The sequence below is a fragment of the Amblyomma mixtum genome, chromosome 3 (assembly GCF_055824585.1).
Source record: "Amblyomma mixtum isolate Tamu chromosome 3, ASM5582458v1, whole genome shotgun sequence".
Classification (NCBI taxonomy): domain Eukaryota; kingdom Metazoa; phylum Arthropoda; class Arachnida; order Ixodida; family Ixodidae; genus Amblyomma; species Amblyomma mixtum.
The window spans coordinates 139,194,410-139,213,818 of NC_143014.1; the positions used below are offsets into that span (position 1 = coordinate 139,194,410).

Here is a 19,409-nt window from a genome sequence, read left to right on the forward strand (position 1 = left end):
CTCGCATTAACCGTCCATCGATCCACACCGATGTTAGTAGTGGGGGACTTTAATGTTGACATAAAGACAAACAGCAATTTCCTAACACTTATGCGGGAGAACATCCCGTTCCTCTCGCTCGTAACGCGTCCCACGGCTGTGACAACCTCGCGAGGCACTTGTATAGATCTCGTCTTTGAGAATCAAGCATTGGTGTACCAAGTCGAACATATATCAGTCTATTTCTCCGACCACAAAGCTTCCTTCATGACTGTCAAGAACTGTTAGTGGAGTCTTTGTTAAAGGAATACGTGTGAAAAATAAAAAAAAATTCTGTGATAGCGCATACATGTGTTGCTCGATTTCTTTGCCTCAATCTATCGAAAAGGTGAAACAGCTTATTTGCTGCGCTCAAATTTCGCATTAGGAAGTAACGTAATCGTCGGTAATTTTTTCACTTTCGTGTGACCCGTCACCCGTTCCCCTCCCCCGCAGATGCCATCGGGCTTTTCCGGGTAAATAGAAATGAGTAACGCCTACGCATTTTTAAAACCTCGGACATTCGTCGTGACACTTCATCGAGGTCTCACTGTAGTAAAGCAACGACACCGTACGGCCGATATCGCGACAATGCATATAATCCTGCGTTCCCGTTAGCCAGACAACTTGCTGATTGGCTCGCTGTGCGCACGATTCCACGCCACAACACTCGCAACAGCACCAGGCGGCACCAGCAGAAGAAATGCAGTGGCGGCGCACGGTTTCGACTGAGTGTGTCATCCCATGTGCACGCATGCAATACTTCCGTTAGATGATTCTCACAGTAGAAGGGGCTGCCTTGTACAGTCGAGGTCAAAAGTATGTGGACCACGTGTTCCTCAAACGAAGCCGATAGCTGTATTATTAGTCGGCGGCTGAGACTACACCTGTGAAGAGGAAAGAGCAAAATTTTGACTTTCACCTACACAAGCGTGGTCTGCAGCCGCCAACTGATAGCAGAGCTATCTGCTTCGTTCGAGGAACACGTGGTCTACAGACTTTTGTCCCCGACTGTTCATGGCTAGCTGGTGCCGTTGATTCCAAAGTAGTTTCCTTAGCGGCAGCGTGCGAATCCAAGAAGCATCGTGGCATGCGCAGCATGTTTTATTTTAAAACCAGCGGAGTCATTCCTTACCTGCGTGCACACCCGAACGTGCTGGTTTACTAAGCAGCGTCTCATGGATATTTAAAAACGGCGGAAATTCGCGTTTTCTGCGACTTTCGGGCGTTGTATTTGCAGGAGGACAAACGCCGCAGCCGGCAAAGGTAGTAATGTCCTCATTCAATAATTCTCAGACCAAGTGCTTCAGCAAACGTCGTGTTCGCCTTTATTTCACTCTCTGTGACCCTCTTTCTTTATTTCTCTCTCAAATCTTCCTCCCACTTCCCGCCCTTCTTTTGCGTGCCACGCAAAGGGTCACAGCATGATGACGCAGTTTTTTTCTCTCTCCCTTTTCTTTGGCGCTCGCCGGCGCACGTCTCTCGCGACGCCGAAGTCGCGCGCCGGGCGTCGGTGACCGATGAGTCCGGGCGAAGACGTCGGGGCCGAGCGTCCGGTCACTACACTTCAGTGGCGGCGCACACCCTGCCTATGCGGCAAGCGCATCGCGGCGCCGGCGGCGTCGCTCTCTGCGCGGTCAGCAGCATCGTGGTGGACGAGGTGCCGGAGTAGGACGTCTTGGCGCACAGCCGCAGGGGGCGAGCGGCGCTACCGGCGTTCGGGCCCGTGGTCAGCGTCAGCCGGGACCGCACCGACCAGCCTGCGATAAAGGGGAAGGGATTAGCGACCGTGAGTCAGGCTTCCATGGTATAGGGAGGCACTACAAAAAAAAAAATAACCAGTGATCTTTTTCTTAAAAGGACGTAGCGCCAGATAGACAGCACAAAGTAAGAGAAACGGGACAAGCGCAGCTTACAACTGTTGAATCACAGCAGATGCGAGTGAATATAAGACGCGGAATCAAGAGGGAGAGGAGGAACCATACATGCCCGCGAGGGCTTTGCAACTCGGAGCAGAGATGGTAGCCAGACATGTGTCGCACCGCATTGTATGTAAATACGCACTTTCATTATTATAAATGGTAAGTGACGGCGTGCTTATGCAGTCACTACCGTTTCCTTTGATATGGAATGCCTCGACCAGTTCACGGGCGATTTTGTCCTTACGCCTCTAAGATCTTAGTTTCCTCCTGCTTCGCTTCACATATGTTATCTTCTTAATCGCAGACTTTACAATGATGTGGTAAACGAGATGCCGTGCCATTCCTTAAATTGCGATTATGGTCTGCTAGACAATCATTAATACAGGGGCCAGTTTGGCCGATGTGCATTTCTCGCACCAAAGAGGTATCTGATACACGAGGCCCACAGCGCACTTCACAAAAGGAACTGCATGTTTATTTTTACATTCTGTTTTCTTCGTCTTGTTGGGGTCAGTTTTACAGCACAAGGAAGCCAACGCTGCAATTTGCTTCAAATTATGCGCTACCTTATGCGTATAAGAGATCACGGCCGGTCTACTTTTTTGTCTGGTAACTTAGCCTCGAGTGATTTTTCATTCCTTTCTTTTTTCAGCTTTTTCAGTAAGGCTTCTGCGACCGTGCTTATGATCGAAGTCGGATAACCAGCTTGTTCCAACTTCAGAAATAGTGCTTGAAAGCTTTCCTCCGCTTTATGACAGCATATCTTTTTTAGTGAAGCTTCCAGGAACTCTTAACAGGCTTGGAGTGGGCAGAATCATAGGGCAATAATTCCTTTTGCGCGCGATGGCAATAGGTCCAGCAAACGCTTTCGTCATTAAAGATGATGTCAATATCTGAAAAACGGCAACCAATTGCCTTCGGCAAGCTCATGGGTGAAGTCTAAACAGTTCCCAAGTAGTTTAAAACTAGATAAAACTTCCTCCACTGTCTGTGGTTAAGACGGGGGTACCTGTTTCCTTAAAATAACTAAAAAATCTTCAACATATCTAAAGACTTCAGCACTTTAGCCTCGTCAAAAGCATGCATCAAAACTCTGTCTAGTTCCGGAGGAAGTGGAGGAAAGCTTTTAGGCACAGGTTCGGAAGTTGGAACAATCTGGTTATCAAACTTCGATCATAAGCACAGTCACGCAAACCTTACTGAAAAAGTTGAAAAAAAGAAAGGAACGAAACAAGCACTCAAGCAGACCTCATGCCAAAAGTTCTCAGTAAATGAGACATTCGGAAGAGCAGAAAATTTTCTGGGAAAACTAGCAGGAAAGCAGTGCAAGTGGTGTAAAAAAAAAGAGACCTTGAAGGGAGGAGTTTTTAATGCGCAAGGGACGATGAAACCTTACAATAGTGCATGGCCATAATAAAAACGAAGACTGTGAGCCTTGAAAAAATGTCGAAATGATAAAACCAATTCTCTCTCTCTCCCTCTCACGCACGCACGCACGCGCACGCGAGCGAGCGAAGTTTCCTTTAAGAGACCGCCATTTAAGAGACGTTAGTGGCTTAATGTCACACCGGCTGAAAAAAACAATTGCTGGTGGTTTAGCACTGCGAAGCACGGAATATTGAGCGAAAACAGTTTTTTTTTCAGGTGGGCACCAACGCCACGTGCATGAAAGTGAGACTGAGGTGTCCACTGACCCGGGGAGCCAGTTGTGCACCTTTCCTTTCGTCAAAGACAACGTATTAAGGCGGAAGCCTTTAATGTCTCATCGTTGTAAGCAGCAGTTGTCGACAGAAAATGTCACGCTTTTCAATTGGTCGAAACGGTCGTGACGTCACAGTGCGCGAATTTCAAACGGGGCCAATTGTACTTTGGCTAGTAACCATGCATGCGACCAATTGAAGGGATCGTATATAGATGCTCCAAGTAAGTGGGACTGAGCTTAGTTAATTGCTTAATTACCCAATTAGCCTAATTAGCTTTACTAGTCAGGCCATATAAATAAATAAAACCGATTACGAAATTGGTCGAGCTCAGGAATCGAACCCCGGTCTTCGGCGTGAGAGACGAGCATGCTATCCACTCCGCCATGCCAGCTCGATGGTTTGGAATGAACAAAGGCGCGTCTAGTGAATACGGTGTCTTCACTCACTCTCATCCTCCTCCATTCCCTTCCGGCGAGGTTTAGGTGTCCACCGACAAATGAGAGACAGATACATTTCCTTTCCTCAAAAACCAATTTACCGACGAGCGAGGTGTACAACCGAATGGGCGATGGCGTTCTATGGACTCCTTGGCAGCGTTGCAAGACGCTGTCGCGTTCCACTCTTAGGGGCGAAGCTTAACATCTGAACCACACATCAGTGACCACACTTTAGGTCAAAAAAGTGCCCCCCTGAATTTTGTGAGACAGTTACTGCGTAATTTCCTTTCTTCAAATACAATTTTCATTTCCTTCATTACGGCTCCTCTTTATCTATCTTCTTTCACTCCCACTTCCTCCCTTCCTCTACGTTGCGGTTCAGGTGTCCACCGAGATGGCAGAGAATTACAGCGCCATTTCCTTTCCTCAAAAAGCGTTGCGTTCAAAGTGCAAGGCATCGCGCCGAACGGGTGGTGGCGTTCCGTTCCGTGGACTCCCTGGCAGCGCTACAACGCGCGGTCGCGTTCCACTCCTAAAGGCGAAGCTTAGGCGTCATTAATTAACGGTTAATTAGTATTCTTACGTTAATCAGTAATTAGCCATTAATTAGTGATTTGTCATCACTTAGCAATTAGTACTCAATTATATGTGACGCCACCAGTGCCACAGAAACAGCGAAGGTGATGCGGAAAACGCTTCCGCCTCTACCCACTTTAGACAGTCAAAGTGCCCCCTGAATTTTCTACAACGTTGTAAACGCCAACGCCAATGAACCCAGTGAGTTCCGGCGGCCCACTTGTTTTGTTTGGTTTGGTTTTTGAGGAAAGGAAATGGCGCAGTAAATGTCACATCTTGGTGGACACCCGAACAGCGCCGTATGGAAAGGGATAAAGGAGGGAGTGAAAGAGGAAATGAAGAAAGAGGAAATTGAAAATTGAAAATTGTTTTTTGAGGAATGGAAATGGCGCAGTGTCTATCTCACATCTCGGTGGGCACCCGAACCGCGCCTTAAAGGGGCTGCGAAACACTGCTTGGGGGGATATCGGCAATACTTCACGTGGATTCTTTATGTCACACAGATGCTGGCTTAAAAAGAATTACAGTAATCGATGCACAGGAACGGGAGTTATTCAATGAAGAAATTTCAAAATACAAGCAAACAAAACACTGCCCTCAACTCGATTTTGGCGGGGCTTCCCACTCCTCTTTCGCTCTCCCAATGACGGCACCTGGCGCAGTTAAACAAAACAGCCTGCCAAAGCACGTCGCGGAAGTTTGCACTCCATGGTTGCCTGCTCTCTGTAACTCGTTCTTGCTGAGACTGGCAGCGTCGTTTTCATGCCAGAGCCCCTGGTGGTGTATTTTTGTTTCACTTGCTTTGCAGGGCTTTTATCTAAGACAAACAAGTTGTTTTTGTTGATCTAATATAAAACGCAGACAGGTGACAAAATGTCTCTATTTATTCACACAATTTGCAGTATATTTACTGTTTGTTCAATCATCAAGCTCGCCCAGGTGATGTCATATCCGCTGCTAAAGCCCGCCACTGTGTGGTGACACCATCAGAGCCATGAATTTGTTTTTGGGAGGACATCAAAATATTAAAAAACGGAATATACGCGGTATTACCGACGCTAATATCACCATTGTAAGTCACTGTATGCGATCAACAGGCAAAACAGTCAACTAAGATTGTGTTTCTGGGCCCCTTTAAGGGAAAGGATAACGTAGGGAATGAGAGAAGATATGTCACGTGGCTGCCGCACCTCCACCGCTCCTCCACCTGAAGGTCAAATTGCGGCGGCGATGGCCTTGGCTTGAATAGGCCAGTAAAGCTTTCGGTTAAAAAAAAAAGAAGATCGATTAAGGATATAGCAATCCGTAACGATTCTGGTGGAGCATGTTTGAATCACACCGCCAATGGGGCTGAGTGCCACTCATAAAGTCTGTTCTTTTGTTCTCAAAATACTAACAAACCATGCACTTTGTGGCCTTTCCTGTGCTTTCATCGAAATTTTTTCAACATGATTTCATATTTTGCTTAATACAGCAGCGCCAATGATGCCGGCTTGAGTCACGCAAAAGCAGTCAGACTGTTTTGTTGCTAGAAGGCTCAAAAACAATAGTGAGTGGCTGAAGTTCAGCCGTTAATGCTAGGTTTCTGAGGCTGTGGATAGCGAAAGTGAACATGTAGTTCTGTTACCAAATGACGCTGCTAGTGAGGTGATTACTAAATGCTCGTAAATACTTTATACCGCATTTGGTTTGGTTTATAGTTTTTAACGTCCCAAAGAGACTCAGGCTATGAGAGACGCCATAGTAAAGGGCTCCGGAAATTTCGGAGCCCTTTAACGTAGAATTACATCGTAGAATTAATCGTAGAGTTATAACGTAGAATTACATCGCACAGCACACGGGCCTCTAGAATTTCGCCTCCATCGAAATTCGACCACAGCGGCCGGGATCGAACCCGCGTCTTTCGGGTCGGCAGCCGAGCGCTGTAACCACTGAACCACCGCGGCGGCTAATTTATACCATATTTGCAGGCTGTCATAAATGTTTTATAGAGAGTATAAGTCTCTGGTGAACACTCGTTGCGCGCAAATTATAAACACGCTCGTAATGAAGCGCAAAAGCAGGGGCATGTTAGTTCTGCCTCTTGGTTTACGGCGTGCTACAGACGGTAAGGCAGACCAAGAAATTGACAAGTGCGAACGAGGCGCGAACTCACGAAGCAGGTGTTACATGTCTAATAAATAGTTGCGAGTTTGCGTCTCGTTTGTACTTTTTTAGTTACTTGTTCCGTCTCATCGTCAGTAGTGTTGTATTGTAGCGCGCCGTAAACCAAGATCCTGGAGACCAGTGCAAGCACTTTTTCCCGGTCCCTTTCACTCGCAAATTCCGCCGCTTAGGGTTAGAAATTAAATGTCTGACCTCGGTACCCACATGGACCTCTTACCCGCTACTCTACCGTGCTGAGTAGAGTGGGCACGCACTGATGGAGTTACTGGCTGCGCAGTCCCTGAGGACTGGAAGTAATTTGCTGTGAGGTCCTTTGAGGTGCATTGTTAGCACGATGATTTCACCAGAACTGAACACTCGGAAATTCCGAATTACGGTCTGAATCGGGTATTTCGCACTGTCGGGAGCGTGGGCCCATAGGGCTGCAATCTAGAGACAAGTGTTCCCATTGGCTTGCTCAGGCTTTGCTCTGCGGACTCATAGAGACAAATTGCCTGCAATTACTAAGGCCCAGAACTTTAAGCACTTTTTTATAAATGCCTATAAACGCTTAAATGCAGCACGTCAGTGCTTGTCTCTCTTTCTAACGAAACAGTACTGCTAACGAAACAGTACTGCTAACGAATCAGTACTGCTATTCTGTGCAGATTTTCGCAAACATTTTCGTCCCCACCCACTCTTGGCCGCAGAGAAAGGGTTGATCATGGCGAAAAAGTAATGATTCGAGCTATGCCTGCACAGGAAAGCTGTGAACAAGTAGACGGCTCAGCAGCAAGCGAAAGAGGCATTGCATCGAGGTATAGAAGCTGGCGATGGCTGCTTTGTGTGTCAACACGCCAGCCGCTTTGGCCTAGCAGTTGGGAAAGCAGGAAGAGAGACTGGGAGTAGATGCAGTAGTTTGGGGTTAAAACAGAGCTCCAGAGGCCATATGAACTGTCATATCTCAACTTAGCGCCGCTAACCCCTTTATATCGTGAGGCAATAAATATCGCATAAAAAAAAAGTTACGGAGGGCACTTAAGACTACTTACGTGCTGTGAATGCGAAATCAACCAAAAGGCCTTTGACCTAGAGGGCTTTATCATTGTTATTAATGATCCTTATCATTATTTAGCAACGCTCTTTATTGATCCATTGACGCCCATTATCGTCAACTATTGTTAACGATTACCCATTGAGTATCTAATGAATACTGATGATGTCACCGGGTTTCTGGATGCCACTTTTACTGGACGACGCCAGGTTTCGTTGCCGACGAGCCATACAGTGCTTCCGGAATGAAAAAGAAATCGCACTAAGAGCAAGAAAAGTTTTTCGAAGTATAAGGCTGTGCTTGCGGATCACATAAGCTTCGAGTTTAAGAACTAAGCACAGCATTTACTGCAGCGCACTTCGAGGAGGGTGACATCGCCGCGCTCAACCAGTGCGGTAAGTCGTGCCCTGTACTTTCACAGCAGCAGGATAAAGAGGTTGAATTTAGCAAATTTTGGATCACCGATACTATTGCACTTAATTGCTGCACAAACGAAAATTATTTCTTAAGACACCTACTTTTAATTTTAAGCACATATTTTCGATTTTTTCTTGCAAAGAGACTGAACGCCTGCTTGTATTGGGCTTTCTTTCGTGCCTATAGAATTCCGGGCTCTAGTAACAAAATACGAAGCAAACGCGACCAGAGTGAGTCCTCCGCAAAATGGGTGTAGAAATTCTGCGCTATGGTTTGGCATTTGAACGACAGAGAGAAGAAAAATAGTTACGAAAAAAGAGACGACGTTTTCACGAAAGGGATATTATCAACTCAAGCAGACTCCTTTTCCTAAAGCGACATTACGGTCTGAGATGGTGATGGAAAGGGAATCAAGGGATAGAAAGGTAAACTGCTTAGGAGTGTAGAGTGACGATGTTTGCGCTTAAGGCTTCGAAAATCCTCTGCGCTGTCACGTTGCAGACAGCGAAAGTAGGAGGTAGACAGCCGAAAAACAGGATAATAGGGAAAAGTTAAAGAAAAGGAAAACCAAGGGCTGAACCCGGGATTAGACTTGTCCGAGGCGCTTGAGCGACACCTGCCGGAGGCCGCGCTGCGTTCAAGAACCGCTCCTGCTCTTCTGAGTGTGCGTCGCCAAACAGACGAAGCTTGCAACCCCCTGCCCACTCTTGCTCCCTATCCTCCCTTTTTCCACTCACGCGCGGCTTGATCGATCTCGCCGCCGGAGGCAAACAATACCTTGGCCACTGTGGCGCAACGTCTGGCGTTTTCAGCCGATTACGCGCCGTAATGGAACTTGTGAAATAAGCAGACCTTGCGCTTGCTGCTGCATGCGTGGAGACGAGCGGGAGAGATGAGAATAGAATCGCCCTTACCCGTCCAGACAGCTGAGGCTCTTCGTGGAATAAAACACGGCATACGAGCAGCCATGTCCCGATGACAGTTCTAGTTTTATTGCTGTAGTTTTCATCAGTCTCAGTCAGCTTGCATTTTCGCCGAGGCGCAATGAACTACCGAGGGATGGTGCATATAGACACTCGAAAGGAACGTGTTGTGCAGGTAACGCTGATGGACCCGATGTCAGTTCGAGAATTAAGCGCTGAATCCTACAATTACGAGGTCCATATTCACTTCTACTACGCGCACGCGACACACTTACATCGCCATTAGAGGCGAGTGGAGGCATGCCAGCGTCATAGAAGAAGACAGCTATCGGCTTCCTCCACCGTCCTTTTGCTGAAATGTTGATCAGTGGATTAAGGCTGCGCTAACCCATTGGCCCGTAAAAGGTGCGTGCAGATAACGGTCCGTCTGTCCGCGCCATGTTCCCTTTGATTGTTCAAGCTTGGGCTTGCAGAATTTTGCCGCTTCTTCGCTCGTGCTTTCACTTCACAAGAAAGCGCACGAAGAAGTTCTGCGTTGCAATAGACAGGAAACTACTGCAGCAACTTACGCCCGCAGAAGTTCCTGCGCGAGTCGTTGTTTTTTTGGCTGGTAGTTCACGTTGGCGGCGTAAGTGAAAGCCATGGAATAGCACGCCAAGGATGGGATGAATGTTCGTTGTCTGGCTGCGGGCATTAAATGCAGCTTTTCGACAGCGTCACGATTGCGTGTGCATTGTCTTGTCATGAAGTGATATCAAATTTATTTTGCACTAGCCTTTTAAGGTATTAAACGCTTTCAGAGTCATAGCAAGAGTCGGTCTGAAAGTATCCCATGCGACTGCAAGATTTTTTGCAATCGTCAAACTTAGAGCATAACACTTTCGAACATAAAGGTTCGTAGAGGAGTGCTTGATAAATCCTATACCTTATCGATGCATCATCGGATGTCAAGACACAACTCTGACCAATCATCGTGGTGCAGACCCTATTGCATTGCAACAACGCCCAAGAGTCTGCGTTTCTATCACACCTGCCTCCACCAGCCTGTGATAACTGGCCCACCACGGACTCTCTATGAGCACAACATACTCTAACCAACTACATATTATCTGTGCGTTCAGATAAGAAATGTAATTGAGATCCCATGACCATTTTTGAAAACGAAATTGAACACACACACACACACACACACACACACACACACACACACACACACACACACACACACACACACACACACACACACACACACACACACACACACACACACACACACACACACACACACACACACACACACACACACACACACACACACACACACACACACACACACACACACACACACACACACACACACACACACACACACACACACACACACACACACACACACACACACACACACACACACACACACACACACACACACGCACGCACGCACACATGCACGCACGCACACACGCGCGCACACAAACATACACAAAAAACACGTGTCGATGGGACTGAATAACCAGGCCTGTGGTGCGACCTGATACAAGCGGCCAGAGCAACAAGACACTCTCTCACCAGAAGAATATTTGGCTACCCTGGTGTAGTGCATGGCCACCATCATGTGCATATGAACACTAACCAAGTGTTAGTGTAAATGAATACACTAATTAAAACTCGGCCCTCAGTTTCCAGTGGCTGCGGAGCAACTGAACAAGGCGACGGTCAGATCGGTGAGGCAGCGAACGGTGCTGAGAATCTCTGGCTCCCGACAGGCCGCCATAAGAAACTGAACCTGGCAACTTAACCCTAAAATCTTATCCGGTGAGGCTAGTCTAGCAGTGCTCTTTGAGGAGCCAGAGGTTATTAAATGGGATGCCATATAGGACTTGAGTTAGGGGTCAGGGGAAGCATATACAGTGCTAAAGGGCGGACACGTAGTACTATGCGGTTTAGCGTAATGTACATACTTTGCGTGGTTTAGCGGACAGGCGAGAATTACATGTGAGATTCCTGATCAATAAGGATATCACTGGCAACATAGAGGAATTCTTTAGATTAATGAAAGGGTGGTAGTTACCGTAACTGTAAACTGAAAAGAGGCATAAATTGTAGGAGGTACAGGCCTAGGCGCTAACTATGAGCCATGATGACCAGATAGACGAAAGCTTCTATGAGGACCTAGCATCGGCACTGAATACATTAAAAAACAATATACTGTACTGATGGGCGATTTGGATGCCAAGGTATATGAAAGAAGTAGGTTGGAGACCAGGAATTTTGTGACTATGGCGTAAGTTCGAGGGATAGCAGAGGGAGGAGTTAGTAGAGTTCGAGGAACGAAATAACTTACATATCATGAACGCCTTCTTTTGCAGCCGGGAAAACAAGAAGTGGACGTGCAAGAGCCCAAAATGTGAGTCTAAACAGTTTCCGACGATTACGTTACTCCCTAATGCGAAATGTGAGCGCAGAACATCAGCTGTTTTAGCTTTTCGATAGATTGAGGCAAATAATTCTAGAAAGACCTGTATGTACAATTACAGACAACTTCTTATTTTCACACATATTCCTTCTTCAAGAAACACTCCACTAACAGTTCTTGATTGTCATGAAGGAAGCTTTGTGGTCGGAGAAATCGATGGATATATGCTCGACTTGCTGCACCTATGCCTGGTTCTCAAAGGTCTGTGCAAGTATTTCGTGAGGTTGTCACAGCTATCGGAGGCGTTACGAGCGAGAGGAACGGGATGTTCTCCCGCATAAGTGGCAAGAAATTCCTGTTTGTATTTATATCTGCATAAAAGTCCCCACCCACCCTGCTACCCTGGCAGGTGGCAGTTAATGGTCGATCGCGAAAGATCGCATACCGTTGTCAGCGCTAACGCATGCAGCCCACATCTCTCTCTCATCACCCCACGTACCTATAAGCGCGATTCAGGCGTCCACTGATCTAGGGAGCCAGTTATGCGCACTTCCTTTCCTTAAAATAGCACAATGTTGTCAATTCCAACGCATTCAGCGCACATCTGTCCCTACCGCCACGTAGCTTAAAACACGATCGAGGTGTCCACTGTTCAAGAGGGCAGTTATGCGCCTTCCCCCTGGTTCAGGTGTCCACCGAGATGTGTGAGACAGATACTGCGCATTTCCTTTCCTCAAAAACCCATTTACCAATTTTACCCTCTGCTTTCCAAGCTCCCGCTCCATTGGTTTCGCAGCTTAAAGGGTGTCCACTGCTAGCTACAACGGACAACGGCGACGTCGACGCCGCGAAACCCAGAAACGGGCGCCAAAAAGCTGCGCTCTAAAACAAAACAGACTTCATATTCTGCGCTCACCCTGGCATTTCGCAGGATAGGGAGGCGCTCTGCAAGGTGCGATGCAGTGACCATAGGATGGTTAGGTGTCGAATTAGCCCAGGCTTGAAGAAAGAATGGAGAAAACTAGTAAGGAAGATGACCATCAAGAACCTAGCGGTAAGAGGGAAAGTAGATGAATTCATAATCTCGCCGCATAACAGATATTCCACTTTAGTGGAAGACGACGACCTTAGTATTCGAGCAATGAACCACAATCTTTCAGATGACATTACGGAATGCGCAATAAAAGTAGGGGGTAGGATAGTTAGATAGGATAACCACAAACTCTCTCAGGAGACGAAACACCTGATTAAGAAACGCCAAGCATGAAAGCCTCTAACCAAGCAGACAGAACAGCAGTGGCCGAGCTTCCAAAATTAAGGTAATCGATATTAGGAAGCATAGTATGGAGAAAATTATAGAATGTTTTTAAGAGCGGAGGTAGCCTAAAAGCGGTCAATAGGAAATTAGGCACAGGGAAAATTCTGATGTATGCGCTAAGAGACAAGCAGGGCAATACCGTTACCAGTATAGATAAAATAGCTTCAGTAGCCGAGGAGTCTGTATGGATCTATACAGTAGCCGAAGAAATCAGGACGAAAATTAGAGAAGCAGTAGTGCAGAGGAATTCAAAATACCGCGGTTAACGAAAGAGGAAGTAAAGAAAACTTTAGAAGCAATCTGTAATCTTGGAAGATCGCTAACATATTCTTAACCTATAAGAAAGGGACGTCAAGGACTTGAGAATTACAGACCGATCAGCTTACTGTCCATTGCCTACAAGGTATTGACGAAGGTAATCGCTAACAGAATAAGGAGAACCAGAAACTTCAGAAAAGACCAAGCAGGCTTTCTTATGTACTCGACAGTAAACCATATTCACACTATCAGTCAGGTGATAGAGAAATGCGCAGAATAATATTGTTTTCATAGATTACGAGAAAGCATCTGACTCATTCGAAACCTCAGCAGTCATGCAGGCATGATGGAATGCTGGAAGATATTCATAACGGCTTCTCAGCCACCATAGTCCTCCATAAACAAATAATGTAATCTCAAAAACGAAGGGTATCGGCAGGTAGACACGATATCTGCGATGCTATTCGCCGCGTGTGTACAGGAGGTATTCAAAGACTTGGATTGGGAACGGCATAAATTCAGGCAGTAATGTACACTTGGAAAACACGAGGAAGAAAACAATTTTTTCGTTAATATTGACAACATTGAGACCATGCTCAAAACGAGATAATACCGATAATTTCAATCCAGGTATGCCCAAATTTTGACCCCGAAACGACTTTTTCGTGCATTCTCGTTCACACATACGTACTACTGTCTGATGCTTTTGCTTCCCAAGACTGCCACTTGCTGACGTGGGGTATCGATAGTGGATAGTTTTGCCTGCACTCACAGCCATGGCGAGGCAAAGAAGGCACATGCAGAGATGATGTTAATGATTTTGAAGAACGCTTGTTCCCTCTCATCTGAGTTCTGTTTGGATTCCTACGTCTGGTGTTTTATAATATTGCTTCCTGTTTTTTTTTTCTTTTTGACAATGTTGTTCATACAGCAACCTTTTACTCCTGACTGCCTTTATGTTCATCATACAGGTGTTTTGTAGTGTTTGTTTGTTTTCTCTTTTTTTTTTCGTTTGAAGTTTACCGTGATGATCTTTGGCTGTTGTTATATTGCCAACTCTGCTTGGCCCTCGGGCTGCAGTATTTTGTAAATAAATAAATAAATAAATACATAAATAGAAGAGGCGACAGGACGGTCAGCTGGTTGGTCTCTTCAATATGCCGTTTGAAGATCTCGTCTGGTTACTCTCTCTCCAGATGCTAATCTAGTGAAGTTGTGAGATCCTCGAGTGTGCTGTCAGAAACTGGCTGCACCCTCCGTTCCCTCCCCCCCCCCCCCCCCCACAAAAAAAAAAGGAAGCTGTGAGACAAGCCAAGCAGTGTAGATTTAGAAACATCTGTTGAGCTAGTTGCATCGGAGTGCCAGAACGCATTCGATGAGGCACGGACACAAATGATATGAACCTGTGGGACAAATTTGTTGCTAAGACCCGATACTGGCTTGAAGCCTTCGAGCTTCTAAGGCTCGCATTCGAGCTGCCGTTCACTGCACTCGCTATGTGGGCGACTGTCGAAGGTTGAATATTAAGGTGTGATCGAGCAAACCGTAAAAAAATCGTAAAAATATAAAAAAAACTCTGACGTAATTCTGCACACGTTGCGACGCAGGATAGTATATTGATGGAATCGCATTTTGTTTCTCTACAATTGCTGCGCTTGTAATTTAGCAGCTGTGATTTTTATTGAGAAATCAGACATAATACGCACGGTAATTTGCCAAGAGCAGGAAGGACGGCAAGCTTTTTTTTCTTGAGGAAGAAAATATTTTACTCATAGCTATGTTTTGTAGCGAGGCAATGGCAGCTTATTAAAAATTCCAGGTTAAAGTTTTTCGCCTTAAGTAGCTGCATTCTCATGCAGAACAGAACCCCGCAACGTTTGTCATTTAGACCTTTCATGGCAACTGGAAGGTCTCATCATGGCGATTTCATCATGGCAAGCATGATGAAATCGCTCAACTCCGAATCATTTTGGAATTGAAACATACTGTTAAACGAAGCGCACTTTCTTCAGCTTTTTTGTTTTTGACGCAGCCATCAAATCACAGTTTCAGTGTTGATTGGAATAATTTTTCAATACCTCATTCAGAGCCCTCTAGATCATGCCTAATTTTTTCCTGTTTTCCATCCCTCCGCAAAAAAAAACAACAGCAACCAGAAGAGGCGTTTTTTTTTCTCTCCAAAATTCTTCGTTCTTTCCGAGCCCTTTCATCACTACTCACTAGGCCAAAAAATAATAAAGGTATTGTCCAGATGCCACTTAATACAGCGTTGTCTGCGCAAGGCATAGCTATAGATGGAGGCACTACCGGCAACAACAGAAATCCAAATGCCGCACCCCATACAGGTCTTCATTTTCATTCACCTTGACACCGAAGGTAACGGGATCCGGCGGACCAATCATGAGGACTAAGCGGCGGTTGCCATAATTGGCTGGCCATCAGAGTGCATCAGCCAGCTTAGAGGGAAAATGAAGAAAAGACCATTCGTGCGCAACTCTACATCACGCTCTTTTCGTACTCGGATGTATTTACCTAGTGCAGAAGTGTTGTTTCCTTTTTTCTTCTACGCCGCGGACGGCACGGAGGCGGCACTGGCGCCTCAATCCTTACCGGGCGCTAACAATCGTGCCGTCGCCAAGTGCAGATCGAAGAGAACACTGGCGCGACGACCCAGATAGGTCGCTCGGCGGCGCGAAAACATCACACCGTTGTTGTCGCAACAGGCCGCGTAATTCGAAACGTAAACAAGCCGAGGCAATTCACCCGACTTCATAGATTCAGTGGAGTTTGTCGGGAATTATGTGTGCCATGGAAAATTACCCAGCAGCGCCTCCCCCCCGGGTCGCTGTCGAGGGAGCTATTCTGATAAACTTCTAATAACAGCCATCACCGTGATGCTGTCGTGTCTTCATGATATGCTGCGTGGCACACGCGTCGATGCACGCTAATGACTTGAAACGGAGTTCACGCTTAAATATAATAATCGTGCCGCGGAAAAAGAAAACTGGTGTGAAACACTGGGAGGTTTGGCGGCGTACGTTTATACTAATGTGGCAAAGTCTAAAGGTTAATGAATAAAAAAGCCCCGCTTGCAGGTATACGTAGAAGTCTCAACAGTGGAAGGTGAGCAAAACATTGCTGTAAGAGGCGGAAAATGAGTTTCTCGGAGCAAATCAATCAAAAAGGCTGTCAATAAATGTTAAAGGGGCCCTGTGACGTTAATCAAGCATGCGGGTTTTCTTCTTTGTGCGCAAAGTATGGGACTTTGCCTGAACGGCCAACGAGACCGCCGAAATGTATAGTATTTGATATTTTAATCTTCTCTAGAAATGCTCGTTACCACTCGGTGGTGTCGAAACGCAGTGGCGATTTTCGTCAGCGGAAATGAGATGAGGTGGCAGCCAGATTAGGCTCTGCCTTTTGATTGGTTGGGAGTCCAGCTTGAACTTCGTTTCTTTGTATTATATTCGGAAAATGGATCCAAAATATGATGTCTCTGATTGCTGTAAGCTTTTCGCACAGGGAAAAAACTGAAAAGAAACAGTGAACGCGAACAAAACTAATAAGATTAGCGCTAGGGTCGAAACTTTCCATTAAGTTAAAAAAAAAGGCCATTCGACACTCTCGTGGTAGCTTTTCAAAACTACCAACGCCAAAGGGATTGCAAAGAAACATCGGGGAGCTTCCTTTATTGGGTTGGTCGCTCCTGTCTTGTCTGCAGCGTATGCGCGGAGCAAAGATGCCGACAAAATGTCACAATGCGTGTTATGGGCTGCACTGCCAAGGCAACAATTGCATGCCAGTATTCCGTTGCGCGTGTACCAGGTGCAGTTCTGAATGGTAGCGCCCAATCTCGGCACTGACCGAGTGAAATTAGATTTTGTCCAATCTTTTCGTTTTTATTTTTTTTTAAAGTAAAATAACTTCTGTTTACATGCTCCCATTTTAATAACGCTTTTATCACTGTTCTGTGGAGCGCACGAGGAATCCCTTAAACCAGAATAATCGGCAGTGCAAAAAAATGTCGCGATGTCCCCTTAAGAAAGAACAGGCGAAGTGCTCGGTTTTTAGGTATTCGTTTCGATAAAATCTGTTTTACGTTCGAAGTAAAAGCGAAAGGCAGCACGCCACCAATGGAAGCTGAATAGTCACCCTTGTGAAGATGTCGAGTACCGTGCTCCGTCTCGAAAGCTGCTGCAGTGTAGCTGCGTCCCCTATACTGCCACTGTGTGGAGCATTATCGGTTACATTTGCAATGCTATATGCTATACACTCATTCACATAAACATCCATGATATGTATGACACTGAATACAACAAGAGAGAAGAGGCAAAGGCTAAGCGCAGGAAGAGTCTGAGATGTCTCACTACGCAGCTCCTGGAAACATCCCGAAAAGATTTGGCCGAATATTAATGCGGTGCTTGCGATGCACGGAGACCAATACGGATCGCCTTACTCAGTTTGCCAGAGATGAAAGGGCCACGTCGCACCTCCTCGGATGAGCACAGGAGGCGTAAGTGCGAGAGGCGCAATGGAAACGCAGATCAATGGAGCAGAGACCGACAACAGAGATGATTGCGTAGATCCTCGATAAATGCCGACCACTCCAAAGAGGACGACACTGACATGAAGTCAAGAACGTCAAGGAATCCTGTCTCACCAGGATGGTGCATGACGAAAGCAGATGGCGCCGACCAAAAAAAATGGAGATGGAAATACGTTGCTCTGTCACTGCCATCATACCACTCACTGGCTAATGTATCCGAGGCGGGCTGTGGCGAAAACAATGTTCACGCTCTACTCATGATGTTGCGCGCCACCCACAATTCGCCGAACGACGTCCCCCTGGTGGAGTTTACGGAATGGAGAGGTGGCTTGCCAAACCTCCGATGCTCGCTCTAGCGAAGGACTTCGCCTGAAAGACGACCACAGGGAAGTGGACGGATACAACGGGGTAAAAGCGCAGCTGTTATCTACTATGTCTGTTCTCTCTGTCGTCCCTTAAGCGCAACTTCTCTTGATAATCGAGAATCAATAAGCAGCAAAACCACTTTACCTTCAATACTATGCTATTCTCTAGACTTACTCCTCAGCTGCGCGTTCAGGTTCCTTTACACAACATCGTGTTAGCCTCCTAACAGTTCATCCTGCAACCTCATAGCCTGTTCCCCCCGCTTGAATGTAGGCAAGGGCCGTCGTTATTTTCCAAGTGAGGACAACTTCCGAGGTGTGGGAGAAGTTAAAAATTGAGGAAGCTTCCCTGGCCGCGATTCCTGTTGGGCTCTGGAGCTCCATAGAGCATGACTTCAGTCCCATTACAGGGCGACTAAACTCAAGCGTTTTAATGGGTGACTAAATTTTTCCCGCACAATGCCATTAGATTTTTGCGCTATGTCACAAGAGCAAGATGGGGTGGTTCGATGAAGTGCTACGTGTTGTGCCGCTCCCAATAGCACTGCTATTGAGAGAATGCACTAAGTAATTTAATCCTGTTCCTTGCGATCATCCTTCTCAATAAATTTGCATCCAGAGGGTTATTTTTAACACACAGGGTCAAGAATCCCTGATGAATGTGTTGCGCCTGAAAGAAGCAACGTTAATTAGCGAAGAAAGTTGGCCGAGTTGATATAGGTTCAAGGTAGACAGAAGAGCGCTGGAAGACGGAGTGAAGCGAAGAAACGGGACAAGCGCTGTTCCGTGTTCCACCGCGCTGCTGTCTGCCATAAAAGAAGCGCACTGCAGTGCTTTTTTTTGTAACCTACGGACAGCGTTGTTAGCGCTCCCTAAGCGACCTTAACTGTGGCTTACTTTATTGTATACAGAATAAAGAGCCATTTAAACGCCTTACGCTCTATGTTCTAAAAGAATTGACAGGTGATCACACATTGTGATGCGACAATGAAACGACACCCAGAGTTTTAGCTTCTCAGCGTCGCTGTAGCATCATCATCTGCCTGACTACGTTTACTGCAGGTCAAAAGCCTCTCTCATGTCTCTCCAATTAACCATGTCTTTTTTCAGCTGCGGCCACCGTATCCCCGCAAACTTCTTAATCTCATCCGCCCACCTAACTTTTCGCCGCCCCCTGCTACACTTGCCTTCTCTTGGAATTCACTCCAAGGACCAGCGGTTATCTTGCCTTCGCATTACATGCCCTGCCCAAGCCCATTTCTTCCTATTGATGCCGACTATGATGTCATTAACCCGCGTTTGTTCCCTCAC

General features: G+C 46.3%; 1 protein-coding gene across 3 annotated transcripts in view; it reads right to left on the bottom strand.

Moving 5' to 3' along the window:
- Positions 1 to 1,370: 1,370 nt before the first annotated feature.
- LOC149352148 (QRFP-like peptide receptor) overlaps positions 1,371 to 19,409 on the bottom strand; it is a 212,281-nt gene continuing 194,242 nt past the window's right edge. For all 3 annotated transcript variants that reach the window (XM_089577117.1, XM_089577119.1, XM_089577118.1), the window contains one exon: positions 1,371 to 1,778. In XM_089577117.1, the coding sequence (XP_089433243.1) occupies positions 1,579 to 1,778 (200 nt within the window). In that variant the 3' untranslated portion in view covers positions 1,371 to 1,578. The remainder of the gene's footprint in view (positions 1,779 to 19,409) is intronic.